Source organism: Camelus dromedarius, chromosome 17 (genome assembly GCF_036321535.1).
Source record: "Camelus dromedarius isolate mCamDro1 chromosome 17, mCamDro1.pat, whole genome shotgun sequence".
Classification (NCBI taxonomy): domain Eukaryota; kingdom Metazoa; phylum Chordata; class Mammalia; order Artiodactyla; family Camelidae; genus Camelus; species Camelus dromedarius.
In genome coordinates, this window is record NC_087452.1 from 29,830,858 (window position 1) to 29,850,219 (window position 19,362).

At 39.2% G+C, this 19,362-nt stretch overlaps 1 protein-coding gene across 1 annotated transcript in view; it reads right to left on the bottom strand.

The window, feature by feature from the left end:
* CACNA2D3 (calcium voltage-gated channel auxiliary subunit alpha2delta 3) overlaps nt 1–19,362 on the bottom strand; it is a 776,511-nt gene that overhangs the window by 208,659 nt on the left and 548,490 nt on the right. Inside the window, exon 14 of the mRNA XM_064496418.1 lies at nt 16,394–16,411. Within this exon, the coding sequence (XP_064352488.1) occupies nt 16,394–16,411 (18 nt within the window). The remainder of the gene's footprint in view (nt 1–16,393; nt 16,412–19,362) is intronic.

Genomic DNA, 19,362 nt, shown 5'->3' on the forward strand with positions numbered 1-19,362 from the left:
ATCAAAACATACCACTGACAATAATGAGAAATGAAGCTTTTTTTTTCCTCTACAAACAATAAAAATCAGTAAATCATTGGTAATTGTTCTGGCACAAATACAAGATCATGGGAAACTAAATTCCACATATTAAGCCAGAATATAGTATCAACTTCACTCAGGGGCTAACTCCAAATGTAATTACTGAATCATTATCTAAAATAAAAAAATCCCCATAAGGTTGCATTTGTACAGAAAGCACTCATTTGTAACCAGCACCAGGTAAACAAAGGAAATGCAATGGACTCAGTCTAGCCACTGTCATGAGCTCACGTGTTCATCTTCTAGGGGCAGTTCTGGCCCAAGTTTGGACTGGCTTAGCCAGAACCCTAATCTGCAGCCTTCCCAATGTATACCAGCTCATCAGTATGGCCATGAGGGCTGGCAGCACTCCGGAATTATCACCCACACAAGATTAAGATGCTCTTCTCCATGTTTCCCAGTCTCCACCGGGTCTGGGTTCTGTGAATCTTAAAAATTTCATGGAGGAGGAACATCAGATTGGAAGTTAATTTGCTGGGTAAGCACTTTCTGATTGAAAGGCATTCTGTACTCTTGCCATAGGAAATAGCAGCTAGTGGCAAAAGGTTTTTTTTCAGACCACCAAGCAGAAGTTATGCAGCCAACCACGGCCAGACACCCTCTGCCCTATACCACAATAGGGGGTCCCTGCTTTTCTGTGGCCCCCTAACCTGTAGCGGCTGCTGGGGTAAGAGCACTGCTTATGATTCATACACACAGCTTCCAAGAAAAACGCAGACATAGAGTCAACATTCATTTTCCAAGGGTAGGAATGGGAGAGGGGGTCACCATGGTCCATCTGGGCAAAATCCCATTAACTTAAGTCTAAGTGGGAATCCTAAAATGAACTGCCATTCAATTACACTTGCCCAGGCTTTGAACAGGCCTCCGAAACACTTGGTTGTGGTGTTCTGTTGTATAATAAGTGTATATTATTCCATATCCTTCATTTCCTATGCTGCATAATGGAGACCATTCTGGTATCAAAGGAAATGATGAATAATAATACCAAACATCTGGTTTATAAAACACAAACTTGCTCAACAGATTGACTGCTTCCTGTCAGCTTCCCAAGTTAATCATGCATGTGAGTTCATATGCATATGCATTTGGATTCATGTGCAAGGTACGTGCAGCAGTGCCAGCCCTCTCCTCCTAATGCTTGATTAATTTCCCGCTGATGGCACTAGCTGGCAATGCAGGCAGCTCTGGGGCGTGGCCCCAGATAGGATAACAGCACCAGATATGCGGCCTATCAATTTTGTGCAGGTCTAGTCATTAGTATTCATCAATTCCTTTGATAAATTTTCCTTGAGCATCAGCTCTGTGCCAGGTTCCATGCCATGTGCTGAGACGCTCACCAGGAAAAGACATAGTTCTCACCCACGAGGGGCTCCAAGTCCACCAGGGGGACAGAAAAGTTAACAAGGCAAAGGGTGAAGAGCTGGCTGGGGCTGGCACACTGGCTCTCATTACGTGAGTAGAGAGGCTCTCTTCTTTATGACTAGCCTGAACTAAAGTAAAAATGTAAAAATGTCTAGAATTTACTCGTATCTCTCAGGGTTTATAGGGAGAATTCAGAAGCTTCCTGAAAACCAGTTTAACAACACAGGAACAAGTTCCCTGTTGCATAGAAGTTTCATCACTTACTTTATACTTAAGAATATTTATAAATGGAACAATGCAGCAGGAGAACTTTTGAAAAACTTTCCCAGCACTTTTCTCTTCCTTCTCTTGCAAATATCAACTCCTTCCTTTAGGGAAATACTCTTCACCTCTTTCATCCACAAAGTTTTCTTGGCAGCTGACCTCTCCCATCCTGCATGTGCGGGTGGGCATTCAACCCAGGCTGTGCCAACCACAGCACTTCACACATACACGTACATACACATGCATGCATACACAAACACACACATGCACACACACACATACATACATACACACACATACATATGCACATATACACACACACACTTTTGCCCAGGCCACACTGATTGGTTTGTTAATTAGCACATGATTCAAAATCAGCTATTTGGGGATTCTTCCTTTTTCCCATCTGGAGCAAATGGAAAAACTCTACTGTTCTTTGTGTGTGGTTACAGGAATGCAAGCCTGACAGCCATGTTCCTCCTCACAGAGAAGCAATTGAGAAAATAAAGTCAACCTAGAGAGATGAGGAGAGATGAGTGTGTGTGTGTGATGAGGCAAAAACAGAGGGAGGGGCAGACAGGGAGAGGAAACGAGAAAGGGGGAGAGGGAGGGAGGGTACCAGTCCTGGATGCCTTCATCTCTAAGGTCAACTCCATCTGTGCTTTTTTCTATTGGGTTAGTTGAGGCAATACGTTTTTCCCTCTTTGCCCAAATGGACATGGATTGGATATGAGACTCTTAGAAGTGTCCCAACTCACACAGGTGCCAGTGTTGGCCACAAATGATCTAGGTAGCTCGAGATACCCATGGGGGTGGTTCCAAGTGCCATGTACCACCAACAAAGAGGGGACATTTTTGAGGCCAGAAAGGCCAAAGGGAAAGTGGTATCCCCAAAGTACCCAATACTAAATGGCAATACATAGTACTTTGGGGAAATGACAACTCCTTACAATGGTATACAAAGCTGTTGTCATTAGGATTTTGTGTAAAGCCTTCACAATAAATAGGAATTTGGCTGCTTTGAAAAAAAGAGCCTGAACAAGAAGTCACAGAGCCAAAGTCTGCTTTGGGCTACACCAGGACAGAGATGTAAGAACCTGCAGGAAACAAGGACAGGAAGGCAGACAGGCTGCAGGCATTGCCAGGGCCCATGCAGGCCCCTGCAGACTGGAACCAGTTGTGGCTACAGTGCTGCCTGGGCAGCTCCCACCTTTGAAGGACATCTGTTATGTTGCCTTATTTCATATCTCCATTCAGACGAAGCTTGCCAGGGCCAGTGGCAGAACCTTCTTTTTCTACAGCTGGAGGCCCTTGTGGGTGAGTGCCAAGCCCCAGAGAAAGGAGGCAAGCAGGATTCCTGGCCTTGAGAAGGCATCTGAGTGAGTTAAGGGCAGCAGGCTCGGCAGCCCACTTGAGGGCTGCCAGGTGGTTTTCAGCAGTCTCCTGCCAGATCTGCTCAGTCCTGGAGGCCTGGACTCACAAAGAAGATTGTGCACAAATGGGGAGCTCAGCTTGGGAAGAGACTGGCTCCAAGCCAATAACAAAGGCCAACTCACTAACTCTCTGCAGATAGCAATTTCTTCTATACTTTGCTCCTCCTACGTATGTTTTTCTTTTCTTATTAAAGTTGATCAGTATATTGACTATGTTAATAGAGTATATCATATAAATGTATACCATAATACATAAATTTATGTATTTGTATGTAATTTGTGAGTATACAGATGCAATTCTTCCATGTCTTCCTTCCAATACCTGGGATGAACACTAACTAGCACTCCAGGAAAAGACACTGCCACCATCTAGTGGCAGTCATGGTGAATTGCAGGCACAAGGTCCTGGAAGAGAAGCCTTTTCCAGAGCCAATAAAAATACATTTAAATTATAGCCAATGTCAGTTAGTTTCCTACCCAATCAGAACAAACATAGGTGATATCAATTATTCGTATTTCAATAACCTTTGCCTTGCAGGAAAATAACAGTACTAGGAGGTGGAAAATCACAGCTGCATTACATTTTTAAATATCAGATGAAATATTTTGAAAGGAGAACATTAATTCTTCAAAGTGTTCAGGATCTGAGAATGTGATAAGGGAGTGTAGGAAAAGGAGGATTCTTTCACACCCACTTTCTCAAAATGCAGCTTGAACAGAGGGAAGCCAACTCCTTGGCATTTTCTCCTTCCTACATGAGATCTAGTTTACCAATGACTGGGAATCCCTAAGGGCCATTCTCTGGGTAGCACATGATGAGGGGCTACAGGATGGGAATAGATGGCACCTACATTCTCCAGTTGTCATGACGAGAGGAGAACTGGACAGCAGAAAGTCATCAAAATAACACTCTGTACAAATTAGTTATGAGCACCAGGGAGAATAGCAGGGTAACACAGATCTGGAAAAAGGGACATAAACAGAGTATGTGGCTACATAGAAACCCTCCAACTGAAAACATCTCTGGCCCTTCCTTCTTATTCCCAGACCAAAAAACAAAACGCTCTATACCTAGCCTTTTTCAATGCTTGTCTACTACCCCTCCCCCAAATCTTCCACCATCACAACATCCATTATTCTCAATACTGGCCAGAAATATTATGGCAAGAATCTAGTAAGAACCAAACTCAATGACCTGTCTTAACTTTTTGTACTGGGTGTATGCAGGAGGACCTTTTCTCTGGAGACACATCTTCTGGTGACAGCATAGACACTTTCCAGAGAAAGAACACAGGTGAAACATGGAAACTAAATCTTATTGGTGCATTTTATGCTTGAAAAGAGACAATGTACCAACATTGTCTGCTTGGCTAATGTTAACATGATCTGATTCTGGCTGTGACTCTTACTCTCATGTTATTTAGATTGCCACAGCTATCAGTGATAATCATGAAATTTGCTGACTGTTTTAATAGTGGCTAGTTAAAAATGAGAGGCTTTATACACACATATGCACATTTAAAATTCATTTACTCAGTAATCTATGAAGTCATTTTGAAATGAGAAGGAAAGCAAGAATAGCTTGCTTCAATGATAGAACCGAAAGATTCCTAAGTCGCCATTGGCTCTGTGTGTGTGCATGCGTGTATCTTTGATTAAGTGATTTTTGTATTTGTCTATTTTCTGTATAATTGAAAATTTTAATGATAAGAACATCCCCACAAATTCTCACTTACAGAAAACATTTTATAAACAAAACCACATAAAAGCATGTGCTTGCAATGAATATTAATGCCTTAAAAATAAATAAATAACAATAATAATCCTATGTTTAAAATCCCTTTTTTGCACAAAGATCAAAATAGTCCTTTAAACAATCCATGGTAACACATTGACATGAAAATGCTATCAGAATAAAAAGTTTTTATATTCTGGGTAAAACATATTATATTTGATTATCAGTATTTTGGATGTTCTTCATAAGAAGAGATTTAGAAAAAGCAAGCATTATTATTTTTAATTGAAGGGCTGATTCTTTCAATGTAAGCAGTATGAATTATCTACCTTTTACAATACTACTCAGATGAACTGCTTTTCTTTTAAAATGTAGACAAATTAAGGACACAAGCAATTGTGTAGATTCTCATTCTGTACTGGCATTTTTTCAATATTTTTGCAAGATGCCTGAATCCTGAATAATTTAAGGCACTAACAAAGTAGCAGTGTAGAGTAATAATAAGAAAGAAGAATAAATAAACCTTCCAAATAACATTTCCCCCTTGCTTTGCATTTGATTGTCTTGGTAAAGCATCATCACTCAGTCCTTGAGAATACCACATAAATGACATCTTGCTTTTAGCTAAGACTTTTCCTTTCTTACTGAATCATTATTACTTGCATCTGCGATGTGGAGATCCTGAATTCTTATGAGATTCACTGTATTTTAAGTTGCATTCTAAATATAAAAGTAAACAGATTTCCCTCTTTCAACTTTAATTGTATCTTGTATGAACTAAATTGTTGAATTTATTTGTTCTTTATTTCTCTTTTTAACAATCTGAAGACAACTTTGTGAATGATAATGCTGGATGATAATGGAACATCTGTATGAGAATCTCAAAATAACTTTCTTCTAATAATTTTTACTATTCAGGAAAATTGTTATGTTGTTTCTTTTTTTCCCAGTGTTTCAGAGATACAAGTCATTAAGCAGGGAATACATTTTATAAGTAAACATCTAGACAGATGGAGGATGCTGTCTTTGACCAAGGACACATATATAAGCAAATGCACGGACAAGAGAATAGTACTGATTAACATATCTAAAAGCTGTTTCTTAAGGAACTGCTTTATTTATTTATCAGGTTACAACACGTTTATTTCAGGAGTACCTCCAAATAAGAACAATAGGAATTATCATGGGGCACTCGATTTTGGCCAATATTCATGATGAGCTATGACATAACTGACCCCCCCACTGTGGCCAAAGATTTATATTTTCATAAACATGGTTTAGACACCTCCCAAAGAGATGCCTGAAGACACAGCCAACTGACGGGGCTTCGGGGCCCTGGGACAAAAATCTTCCCCTTGTTTAAAGACCCCCTGAAATGCTGCTTCCTCCATAAAACCTTCCCTAACAAAGTGGAAATAGAAACCAGATGTTCTCAAACTTCACTACAAAGATAATCATATTTACTCTACAACCTAAGATACAATCTAGGACCAAATTTGTGCAAACGGTTAATACAGCAAAGTCACTGAATACTATGGCTGGAAGAAAGCTGGGAATTCTGTAGAGCCTGTGAACTCTGAGGGCAGGAGTTGGGAATGATTCCTCTTCTATCCACAGCATTAGTATACAGCCTAGTACGTAAGAAATGCTCAGCAAATGATCCTTGAATGAATTTATTTTAATCCTGTCCTTTTATTTACTTTATAAATGAGTCCCAGGCAAGAAAAGGAGTCACAGACAATTGGTACCAGAATTCGGACAGAATTCTAGGGTTAGCACTGTCCATTTCAATTGTGCAGCCTCTGTTTGCTCTTGGTTCCTTCACTTTGCCTCTTTCTTTGTGTGTCCTGACTGTGCCAGTACAGTCAAACCTAGATTGTAACAAGGGCATGAGAAGCTGCTACCTATGTGCTGCTGCTGCTGACAGGGGCAAAATGTTCATAATGTTACAGAAGTAAAGGGAAATGACTTGAAAAAAAAAAAAAACAGCACAGCCTAGTTGAACACTGTGACTTCCTTGGAAAGCAACACAGAGAGGAAAAATGAGCTACAGAAGTAAATAGGCCTGAATCATCCCAGGACAGGTTATTCAAACTTGCTGAGTCATCTTTATGTATCCATCCTTCCACTCATCCATCCTTTCTCCTATCTACCCATCCACCCTTCCACCCCTCCATATTCTATTTCCAAACATGTCTTGCTGTTACCAAACATTGTTTTAAACATTTTACATCAATATATCCTTAATTTAACACTGTAAAGTGTCTATGCCCGTCTCACAGATGAAGACATTGAAGATAAAGGGGCAAAGTACCTTGCTCTAGGCCACAGAAGGCAGCAGGATAGGGGTTTGAGCCTTAGCCCCCTGACACTGGCGGCCCTGTCCAAATCACTCTACCCTCAGCCTCCTGTTTAGGGAGGCAGTTACAAAGACAAATGTCGTATTTTTGTCCTAAGGATTTGGAGTATGGTAAAAGAGGTTACCAAGCAAAGTATCCCTAAACTAGGAATATCCTCAAGAATTTAGCGGGGGGGATTAAATACAATTGTAGATTTAAATCACCTGGTACACTGCCTGGCGCATCTATCAAGTGCAACTGATCTCATAAAGACCATTCTAGGCTAGGGAGAGAAGTTCAAAATCTTCTTTGAAATCCACCCACCGCTCTACCATATTTGAACTTCATCCATCTCTGCATTTGAATTATATATACAAAATAGAAAAACACTTCTCCTTTATTCCATGATAAAAATAATATGCTTTAGAAAGCAGTTGTTGGTGGTGATAATTGTAAATATTAAAGAAGATTGGGAAGGGTGCACATTGGGAAGGAAACTGTTCGGGAAGAAAGGGATCGGGAAAGAAGGGACTGACACTTCTAAGCACCCAGCCAAATCATCTAATGTGTCCCAGGCCTGGGCAAACATGGATGGGTCCAATCCAAGCGTACAGGGCTCATGATTCAGCAAGTGGTTCAATTCCATGAGTCATTTCTGGAAAAAGAAAGTCCATACCATGGCATTAGTCCTTTGCCTGACATTTTTTTACCTCATGAAACTAGGCTGGGTTTTCAAAATCCTTCCAGTTAATTTGAAGGGATAAACATCTAACTTTCTGTCTTTCGACTTCTCAGTAGTTTTGCTGTACATGATTGCACAACTGCTCCAGTTTACCCCAGAGGGTCATTCCAGTTGAATCCTTTGGCGTGAGATATCTGGAAGCTTTCACAGAGCCATCCCTCCAGCTCTCATGGAACTGGACTACATTTGGGCTTGTAATGAATATATTTCCATTAATTGGGGGTCTGACCAGTGAATAAGGTGACTGGAAAAGGGATCAGGCAGCTGAGCTACGACCAGACCAACAAATATATGAATTTAGTATGAAAAACTGAAAAGGCAGTTGATTTATTAAAATGACTAACTTTCCAATTTTAATGTGCAGAAACAATACAGGTAGGGAAATTCTGCTGATGAAAATTAGAATTGTTTGTATTAAAAAATTCTGCCAAAAAAAGTAAAGAAAGGCAAGGCTATGCCTATGAGTGTATAGTGTTTAAGTGTGTGTTTTCTCTTGAGTAACTCATAGCATTTACCTACTACATCTGCCACTGAGGAAATCCCCTACTGTGAGGACCTATATACAGATTAAAATCACTGATGGTGATTTGTCATTGATCTGATATAGATTTGACATCGATTTATATTTTGACATAGATTCGGTTTTCAAATTAGTCATTGAATTGTATTGATTTTGTTTAGTCCTATGTTGAAATGGTGTTCACTGTGTGTGCTCTCTTCCTCTCTCCTTTGAACTAATGGAAACATTGTAACATAATCAGGAAAAAATGTATTTCTGGCTCAAGTTTACACATTCTACGTCACCTAATTCTTTCCTTCATTAAGCTATTCCATGCAGCTGTCCTTTAAATGATACTCTTTTCTGGTATCTTGACCAATAAGGTGTAGATTCATATACTGGTTTTTCAGGAAACACATCTAGTGTGTCAAGTGATGGATACAGGTGTTCTGAATCTACCAATAAATACAGAGGAGACCTCAAAATGGTAATCCAATTTTTTGAGTTCAATATTGCCTTAGGATCAATACGAATGACCTACAGAATTGTATCTAGAAGCAAGGAAACCAGAACATCAGTGCCATGTCCTCTTCAATTCTGTCCCAGGCTTGATATGGGTTATGCTGACATTAATACCACAATATCCCCATTTGTTAGGCTTTTTGAACAAACTTTTCTCAATCCTCTGCCTTCCTTTCTACATAGAAAGAAGAAGGATTTATATATTTCTTGGGGGGGGAGTCATGTAAGAACAACTGTAATGAAAACAAGTTTTTAAAATTCAGTTGGTTTTTATTCAGATGTTTCTTTGACTTTCAAAAGAAAAGGGAGTTTCATTTTAGTAATGTTATGAGTAGAGTTTGTATTGTTCTTACATCTCAAAAGAGTCATATTTTATAGTTGTGCTTGATTTAAATAAATAGTAGAATGCATTCACATCTTAAATAAATGAGAAGTTTTAAAAGAAGAGTTTAAATTTCTAAGACATTAAAAAGTAAGTCTGGGACTAGAAAGCATTGACCTGTTAGGAATTTATCAATTCATGGTTTCCAACTTTACAAATACTAGTCCTATTTTTGGAAGAACACCAGATTACATCAGTGTTTCAAAACCATTTTGCTTTATCTGCATTAGCAGTGTCTCTATTAAACAAGGAATAATGGACCGGCATTATCTATAGTATTATGGCTCCTGCCACAGCCACCACCACCTTGAGTTAAGCAATCAGTGTGGGTGGGCCCTGGCAAGTGCTACTCCTACTTCTCAGGAAAGTCCTGTGAGGGGGATGTGTGCACCCTATATGACAATAAGGAAACCTGGGCTCATGGTCCTGGGCCCAAGGTTTCAAGGGATAGCTCACAGGGCTGGGCCTCAACTCCACCTTCAGCCAACCTTGAAGTTGGTCCTCAGAACTACTGAGCTTTCCTACCTCTACCACAAGAATGCAATAGCCCCATTGTGTCACACAAGCACCATAAAGGGCTGGACAGTGCAACAACAGCACTCTCCATGTAGCAACTTGGGTAAATGTCATTCTCATCAGCTCCAATTTTCCCATTTTTAAGCCCAGGTAGCCCCTTCCTTCCATCCAGTCCTGCACTGAGGTGTGGGTAGGATAGGCAACACCTCCAACTGAGGTGCATGTGGGGTGGGTGACCTCCAGCGTTTCACCACACAACTACTATTTTCATGGATTTCCCAAACTCAGATTAATATCATTCAAAGCATCCAACGCAGACAAGGCCTTTGACTAAAGATCAAAAATGACCTCTCTTCTGGTAGGAAATAAAGATTATTGATAAACAAAGGTACTTTTTAGATTTGTCTCATGCAAGACAACCCATCATTTACAAACCATCATCCTTCTGATTAGAGCTCTCTGTACCAAGTATCAGTGTAATTATATGCGTGTTTTCACAAGAGTTTGAGTTTCCCACTTTTTGTTTGTTTCTGAGGGGAGTTGGGCTCAGCTGACAATTGTTAGACTAACCCTTGTTAGTTTACTCCATTTACTGTTTTATAAGTATACATTTAGTTCATCACTATTATAAAAATAATATGTGCTCATTGCACAGGATTTGAAAAATACAGAAATATATTAAGAATAATACAAAATAAATACTTTTCTCCTACCATGAGGGAATATCCACTATTAAACACACCCATGCACTTCTTTTTTTTTAATATTGTTTTGTACATGTTTGTATGTTTACACACACATACACATACACACAATAGGACCATAATATACATAAAATACCAAATTTTGATTTTAAAATTAATTTTTTTTTATATTTTTAAATCTCTTTTTGACTTATAATTTTGAAATAGATAGACCCTAATAATCTATCTTTTAGAACTTCTGTAACTTTTGCAACCACGTTTCTATTTCTTGGTATTTTGGCACTTCTTTTCCTCATTATAAAAGAAATTGCAAGCTATTAACCAATTAAGGCTAGATTCTCCAAAAGAGGATTATTGGGTCATAGCATGCAAATGTGAAAGTTCTCGATATGCTAGCAATGTTAAAGGCTTTTACTAATTTTCATGCTCAACAGCATAAAAGCTGAAAAAAAAACAAAAACAAAACCTTTCATTTTTTCATAATGATATTGAATCTCTGTTGTTACCTTGCTTTTTTCCTTATTATAAAATAGTACATAAATGCTACAAAAGTTCAAATATATATGAAAATGGGTACAACCTGAACATTTTTTCCAGATACATCAGTAGGCATACATTATGAGGCTGTTTAACATTAACAAATTATTTCTTTCAAATAAGAAATGCAAATAGCATCCTGCTTCCAAAATGGAGCTCCATTGTCCCTCATCAGCCCACATGGGACTTCAGCTGGAGCCCCTGTGCACTGTTTTGCTGGCCATCCTGCCATCAGTCATGTACTTTGAATCTGAGGGTCTTGCAATCATTTATTTATGATCCCAAACACACATCTGAACAGGGCCAATAGGAAAGGGGTTGACCAAGACTCACATGGTATGAATCTTACAAAGTCACCTCCTTCCTGAGCAGCAGGGCAGCTTCTCTGGACTGCCACAGATGAACTCATATGGAACTACAGCAAAGAACAAAATGTTTGGTTCTGTGACCATCATGACGGTTGAACGATATGTGGTAACTCAAATTTCCACAGAATCCATCACACTGGCCATGGGAAGAGCTGAAGTGACTGGATTTGCTCTAGTTTCTGTTTCCCTTGCCTTATTCACAAAATAAATCTAGTAATTTAAGCCATAGACCATTGTGCTGCTATCATCTTTCCAACTCTGAGGATAATCAATCTTAACAGCTCCAGCTTGGGAATGCATATAAAAGATGCCTGTATATTTTCCTATAAAACAGTAAATGATGAGGAGGAAAACAGGGTTATCAAAACAAAGTATAATAGTTTACACACAGAACAAGTAAAGGTAAAAGCAAGTGAGTCATAAACCAGAACCAAATATAAATAGTTATCACCTCTCCATTTTGCACTTCATTTGCATCAATTTAGCTGGTTATGTAACTATGATGAAACACTAAAATCACTAGACCTACAGTTCTCTGAAAACAGCAGCTTTGCAAACTTTCAATTTTCTATTTTCAATGACAGTTAATTCAACATTTCAAAGTATAGAAGTTAAATGAGGCGAGGAATGATAAATGATGCCCTACAATTGCTGAAATCTGATTACACTGAGATAAGAGCTAGCCAACTTCTACTTGCATGAATTTATACCTAAAGAACAACACAAATGAAAGGAAGAAAGGAAAGGAAAGGAAAGTCTTTAGATAAATGAATGCTAGCATTTATTCCTCCTAAATATAAACAAGGAAACAAAGAAAATGCAAATGGATTCAGGGTCCCATTTACACTGTGCGGAGGGAATTAATAAAACTGTTCCATCCTGAAAGAAAACCCCCAAATCAACCCTCATTTAAGAAGCTAATTTATGCACTCCTGAGTCCTCATACAAGTTAAGCAGCACAGAATATCACAGCAGGCATAGAACAACAGATCTCAAACCCTGCTGTGTTTGTTCAAGAAGGCAAGTTAAGCTATTCCTAACAGGAAACAAAACACACGGTCTGGCTATTAAACAGGGATCGTTTCGCCATACTGTGCAGCCCTGAATCCATCAATTGCTGTTCCAAACAGGATTAGAGATGTGGTTTTCTTTAACTATGGTTTTGAGAAAAATGCTTATGCCTGCTTAGAATTTTCAGGCTGATATTAACTAATATAGTGCCAGGCAAGACAAAGAGTACCTCCGAAACCTTCAAGAAACTATCTTTACAAACGCCAAAGTTGTGTGAATGCATGCACAAATTGAAGCAGAAGGGAGTACCCATGTGTGGAAAAGTTAACCATGTAAATAGCCAAATTTGGAATTTCCCAAAGAGTATTTTTGCATTTAAGTATTCAAGTCTCCATGCTACAGTGATTAAATTAATCACACAGGAAACAACTGATGTTCAGTTCCTTTAGATAGAACCTACTTGGATGAATATGCAGCTTGAAAAATGGGCAATTTTTGCCATGTGTGACTACTGAACATACATTTGCAAATGTGTATTTTTAGGGGTAATGCTATTATTATTATAAAGTGGAATCTCCAAGATATTTTTTGTAGAAGTCAAGAAGTACCATGTAAGGAGAAAAAAGGTAAAACTTTCTTACATATGTACCTCTCTTCATGGTTGAACTCAAGAACAATCAATCTAATGCAGAAAGTGATTCAATTTTCACTAAAAAGAACAGATTTGTGATGACTTAAAGGCATCAGGTCTGTATTGCTACATGGATTTTTTTAACCAAGACTTCAGGACATTGCTTAAGTATTTGGTGAAAATATTTATTTGGTCAAGAGTATAACCAGTTAGCACTACCCCATCTTTATATCAGGAATGGAAATTCATAGAATCTAGAAATTATCTCAGAAGTGGTTAAGAATCACAGGACAAACAAAACAAAACATTTTTTTTTCACAAATCGTTGTCCTAGAAAAATAGCCATAAGGGCTAGAAGAGCAGTTTTGGAAGACCTTCAAAATGTTAGAATCCTAAAAATGAAAACTTATAGACAACAATCATTAATGACTGATACACATAACAGCGATACTCAAATAGGACATTTTTAGTTGTAGATCAGCCAAGAGATTAAAATAAGCATGTTTACAGAGTCATAACTATTTAAAATATTTATAGAGAAAACAGTTACAGATGATACATAGCGATTCCAACAAAAACACAGCACAAATGCAGACACCATATGGTCCAATGTATGCACTCATGATCTCATGTGAAAAACAGGCCAAAGGCAGAGCAGCTGGAGATGTCTCCCTTTTACCCCCAGAACAACAAACTCGTGCGTTTGGAAGGGACTCATTATAATTATGTCCATGGATGGGTGAAATCTATGGGCAATGACAAAGGCTTTGGGAAGAACAATTGTTTCTGAAAGCCTTTTGCTTTGTTGGGGTTTCAAGTCCAACCTTCATTTCTTTCTGACTCCACATAGAAGGTACAGGTGGATGATGCACAGAGTTTTTACTGAAACAGGAGGAGTGTCACATTTCTTCTGGGCTATTTTGTCAAATCGTGATTATTAATTAGGCTTAAGTCAGGACCACAAAACACCATGGAAGTCCCAGACTACCATATCATGTCTGACTGCTGTCTTTAGAGCCTCAGGGGCCAAGCTAAGTCAATGGTAATAGGAACTCTAAATTTTATGAGTGTCCAGCATATGTTAGGCTCTATGCTAGGTGCAAGTGAGAGAAATGACTCTCATGACAAAACTGGAAAGTCGGTCTCTCATTCTTGTTAAATAAACAAGAATCTTTAGGCTTAAAGAGGTTAAGAGACTTGCTCAGGGTCACAAGCGGATAAAGGCTGGAATGGAACCCATCATATTTCTTTGATGGTCACGCACCGAGACAATATATTTGAGGGGAACTGATGCTTGTAAGAACCTTAACCTTCTAGCAAAAGCCTTCGGTAACATTGGGGAGGGGAAGAGAAAGACCATGAGGGACAGGGATGCTCATATATCCCCAACTAAGACTAGTGGCCCTGAGGGAGAATGCCTCCAGTCTGCAATATGCCACTCCTCAACTCCCCTCATCTTCCAGCCTAGATACCTGAGGTTTATAGTCAAACTCCTTTTCCAAAGAGCTAAATTGCCCAGAAACCACCCAGAGAGTTCTGAAATCATTTCACACAAGCTCTTAATTTTTTTTTAAGGTAAGTACCTTTCCCTATTTTAATAGAAAGAAGACAATTTAAAGCCATGGTGAGGAATGGGAGACAAGGCTAATCTTTATCATCTAGGGCTGCAGAACATCTTTTGGAGACAAGGAAAGCCACTGAATCATCTTCCTCAATTCTGAGCTTTCTATGATCACAATAAGTGCTTCACTTTGCAGGGCATGTGATGTGAGTCAAGATATGATGATAGAAGGAAAGAGTGTGATGAGCTAAGTGCTATTAAAGAATCATACAGCCCAGCAACATTTGTTCTTACCATATTCTGTGTTGGTTTGTTTTGAACTTTGTTTAAAAATTCCATGGCTTATGGCACCTCAAATTCATAAGGAATCTTTTTACAACAGAATGCTTTTGTATATGCATCAGTGGAAATTTGATGAAAAAATGCCAGTAAGTTGAGGTCAGTCCATTTTTCGGCACTGAGTTTGTCACTCTCCCCAAAATTTTCAAATATGGGCAATTAAACAAGCATGGCCTATCAAAGAAGCTGAGCCTTCCAGATAATCTGGAATCCTGACCATATATTCACCCTGGAAGCTGTTGCTCTACTCAAATACTTGAACTTTTAATGAAGTGTCCAGTCCTTTTGTGATGGCACTGAAGTGTAATCAAACATTACCACAAGCCAAGTCATACACTAGCATGTCTTGCCTTGTTTAAATATCTCGAATATATTTGAGTAATTGTGTAATGATTTCTAGGCCCCTGGTTGTCCATATGGTCTGAACAGACTGTCTTTTGTAGAGCAGTTGTGCTATCTCTTTCAGCGAGAAAAAACCCCAAACCATCTCTGCTCTAAACCAGAGAGTTTAGGAGGCACTGCTTAAATTCAGGGGTGGTGCCCTACGTCAACTCTTGAACAAAACCAGCTCACATTTGGGCCCCAGAAATTGCTGTATCTTCTGAAACTCTTGCTTGTGTTTGTGAAATACACAAGAACAATGCAGCAGGCATCACCTGACATGTTTTATGCTATAACTGTCCTTAGGATTGTTAGGATACAATGACAAGCCATGAGGACAATACAGCAAAGCCAGCACTTCAACCACATGGAATCGTTCTGGACAGAGAACATTCTAGACAGTGGAACCAGATCATCCTAGACAGTTAATGAGGACCAGTGAAAGGGTATGACCTTTGGCAAGAACTCTGCTCTAATGTTCTTTGGGTGGTATGGGCAATGAGACAGCAAAGAAATTGTTGATTTTGCAATTAATAAAACACAAGGAGAGTTGCAGGGATTTAGCTTAAGAGACCAGAATCTAAACATGGTTACTGGGCCTTACTAATTATTCATATTATCTGTCTCCCTAAGAAAGTATTCCAGGGGAGACCCGAAATGCTATGTTTGAAGGAATGTGCCAACTTATTCTTGACTTATTATTTGAGAATTATTAGCAAAATGGTTAGGTATAGACTTCCCACCCCATCTCCCACCCCAAACCACCGGCCACAATAGGGCTTTTTGGTGGGACTAACGTGGCAAGGGGATAGTGGGCAGCTAAGTCTGTTGGCCTTTCTGCTCCTGCCCAACTTCAGGCTTCTGAAGTCATAAGAGGAAAACCATTTCACTGGTCATGAGCAGTGCTGAATGCACAAGAGCATGGAGACATGCACAACTTGTGAGTTCTGGGGATGACAGGAATGTGATGGAAAAGAGTTTACCTTTTGTGCCTGAGGGAGCTGAAAAGGGGAAAAAAGAAAAAAAAATCATTACATAAGCAGTTAAGATTAACTGTAAAACTTCATTTGGCTGTCTTTGGCAAATGGAAAGATCAAAATGAGAGAAAGAGAGGGAAATAAAAACTAAAGCCAAGTCATTTTCCTATATAAAGCTACAGTGTTGATTATTCCACCTGCTATCTGAATCGGTAGCATCAGTAGATCAGCTGAGAATCTGACAGCAAGTGCTTTGAGAATCACAATGCCCAGTTAGTTCCATCACCTCCTGCGAAGTTAGACCTGAGGTTCTTCTGTCATTTGGCCCAAAGCACACACTACCAAAACTGAGCTCCTTCTTCCTGTACACCAAAAGATCCCCCTGTGGAAGGACTGTCTGGAGACATCTGGAGCTGTCAAAACTAGGGGCATGGGAGAGAGCAAGAGTTATTGTGGCTAAACATTCTATAATGCACAGGACAGCCCCCACAAGCAAGAATTATCCAGCCCATATGTCATTTGTGCCAAAGCTGAGAAACTCTACTGTACATAAAAGTAAGACCATTCAAAGGATGTTCTGTTTTTAAAGTCATTTTTTCTTGTTTTACTGTTTCCTTTATTGGTAGTTAAGGAAGCATGCACAAGGATTTATGCATTATGCAAACAAGGCTGATAGTCTAAGAGCAATGAAAAGGCAGTCAGTCAACCCATAATATAAGACATAATAGTTTTCCCAATGGCACAGGAAAGGAATTGAAGTTATAGGTATGTAGAAAAAGATGAATATTTACAAGACATATTTGTCTATTTTTCTACATTGAGACTACTAGGCTGCGGTTTAATGCCACAGTGTTTGTGATTGCCATTACAGCAAGCAGTGCTTTGAAAATCATTTTTCTAATCTGGAATGGAATTAACATTATCCATATACTAAATATCAAATCTAAGAATTACATCATTTTCAAGACTTACTTTTCATAGAGACTAAAATTTATTGTGAACTTGTCACCAAGCACTGTGCTAAGCCCTTTATTTGCATCACTCCACTAAATCACAACCCAACAATAAGTACCCTTAGTATCCCCACTTTACATATGACCAATAGAACGGCATTTAGAGGTTATGCAATTATACAATATACCATAGATAATAAATTAAAGAGCTGGGTTACCTGACTTTAGAACGCACAAACTCAGCTCAACTCACATATTAATAAAGGCCACAAACACTTGGGAAGTGTGACTACAAACTCTCTATGTATCTCCAGAGTTTATAGCATTGAAAGTGCTAGAAGATGCACTAAAGAGAGAGAGAGAAAGGAAGGGCATCTCTCCTTTCAAGAGACCTGTCAAATCTCACAATCTGTGCAGGACTTAACTTTGGTATAACTAGTTTTAGATAACTAAACCAGGCATCCTATGGTCCTCATTTGAATCTTCTGAATTTCTCATTCTTTTCTCCTTGCATAGAATGCTCTCTCTTCACAGACACTAAGGCTAGGGCTTTCTTGAACCTGTCATAAGATTCTGCCCTTTGGATGGAGCCCAACCAAGGGTAGAAGGAATAAACCCAAACCAACAAGGTGTCCTGGATCTCAAAGACTTCTCTAGAATGGTCATGGAGAATGTTCAAGAAGGGCAGACCCCAACTTCCCAACAATCAATTTCTGAGCACTTTTATGCCAAAAGGTCTCCCAATTTAAGAAGACAGGAATACAAGCATGTTTTTCTGATTCTTTCCTCCTAGTTTTAGCTGCCACTACTAAAAGGGAAGCTTATGTGTTTTTCCAGTGCTTCTCAAGAGTGTAGAAAAGAAATGTATCAAGGGGTGAGAAATTGAGCCTAAAAGGAGGAATCACTTAAAGAAGAGTCTCTTAAATATTAAACATCTTTTCATACAATGGAAAAGAAACCTTGGAGACAAGAACATTAATGGAATGACAAATATATGTTTCCTCAGGAAAGCATTTGTGTTGAATCACAGCTTATGTTGTATGAAATGCATCAGGGAGCCATGAGAATTATAATTGCTTGATGAGTTAAAATAAATACCAAAGTTAAGTCCTGCACAAACTGTGAGACTTGACAGGCCTCTTGAAAGGAGAGATGCCCTTCCTTCCTCTGTCCCTCTCTGTCTCTCTCTCAGTTTTATATTGGTGGAGCAAGAAACACCTCTTTTTCACTCACCCATTTAAGCACATGATACGAAATCCTGGGAAGGAAAATGAGAGACCAGGCCTTGTGGTGATGTCCTCAGTTTAAGTTTGCCCTCAAGATCTCCACAAAACATATATTTTCCTCAAGAAATAACTCATGAGAACAAAGAGCAACTTTCCTATCAAAGCTTTTAAATAACATAAATTACAGCTTGCAATGCCCTACACACGTTGGACCACGAAGAAGGAGTCTCAGAATAGAACATAACAAATTTAGATGGGATCACTGGCAGCCAAAGATGCTACTGCTTGGGAGTAGGCTCTCCTGATGACACATGGCTCACCTGACATTCACAAAGGATGTGTAGAGCCCTGAACTGGGAGCCAGACCAGCTGGACATTAGGTACCCCCCCCACCCCGGCCTCTGGTTGGAGTTTTGAGGCACGTGCCTTCCAGACTTTGGCCAGGGTGCAGATGGTAAAGAGAGGGCTGAGGAATGGGCCCATTCTTGGATGGCCAATAAGGGTAGCCTCAAAAGCCAAACCTGACTGATTATTAATGGAATATTATAGCATTGTGTTGAGAAGGATTCTGAAATTATGTCTGAGTTTTGTTGAAAAGAATGCTATAACCAATTAGCAATGTCTGTTGTGGGCTCAAAAATATAGAATAGAAAGGTTTTATTGCACCTTTTCTGTGTTAGTTCTGAGTACATCTATAATTTCTATATAAGTTATTTGTTTAATGTCTCCCCTGCTAGATCACGAGCTCCATGAGGGCATGAGGGTATCTGCCCTGTACGGAAGTCTCCATGACGTT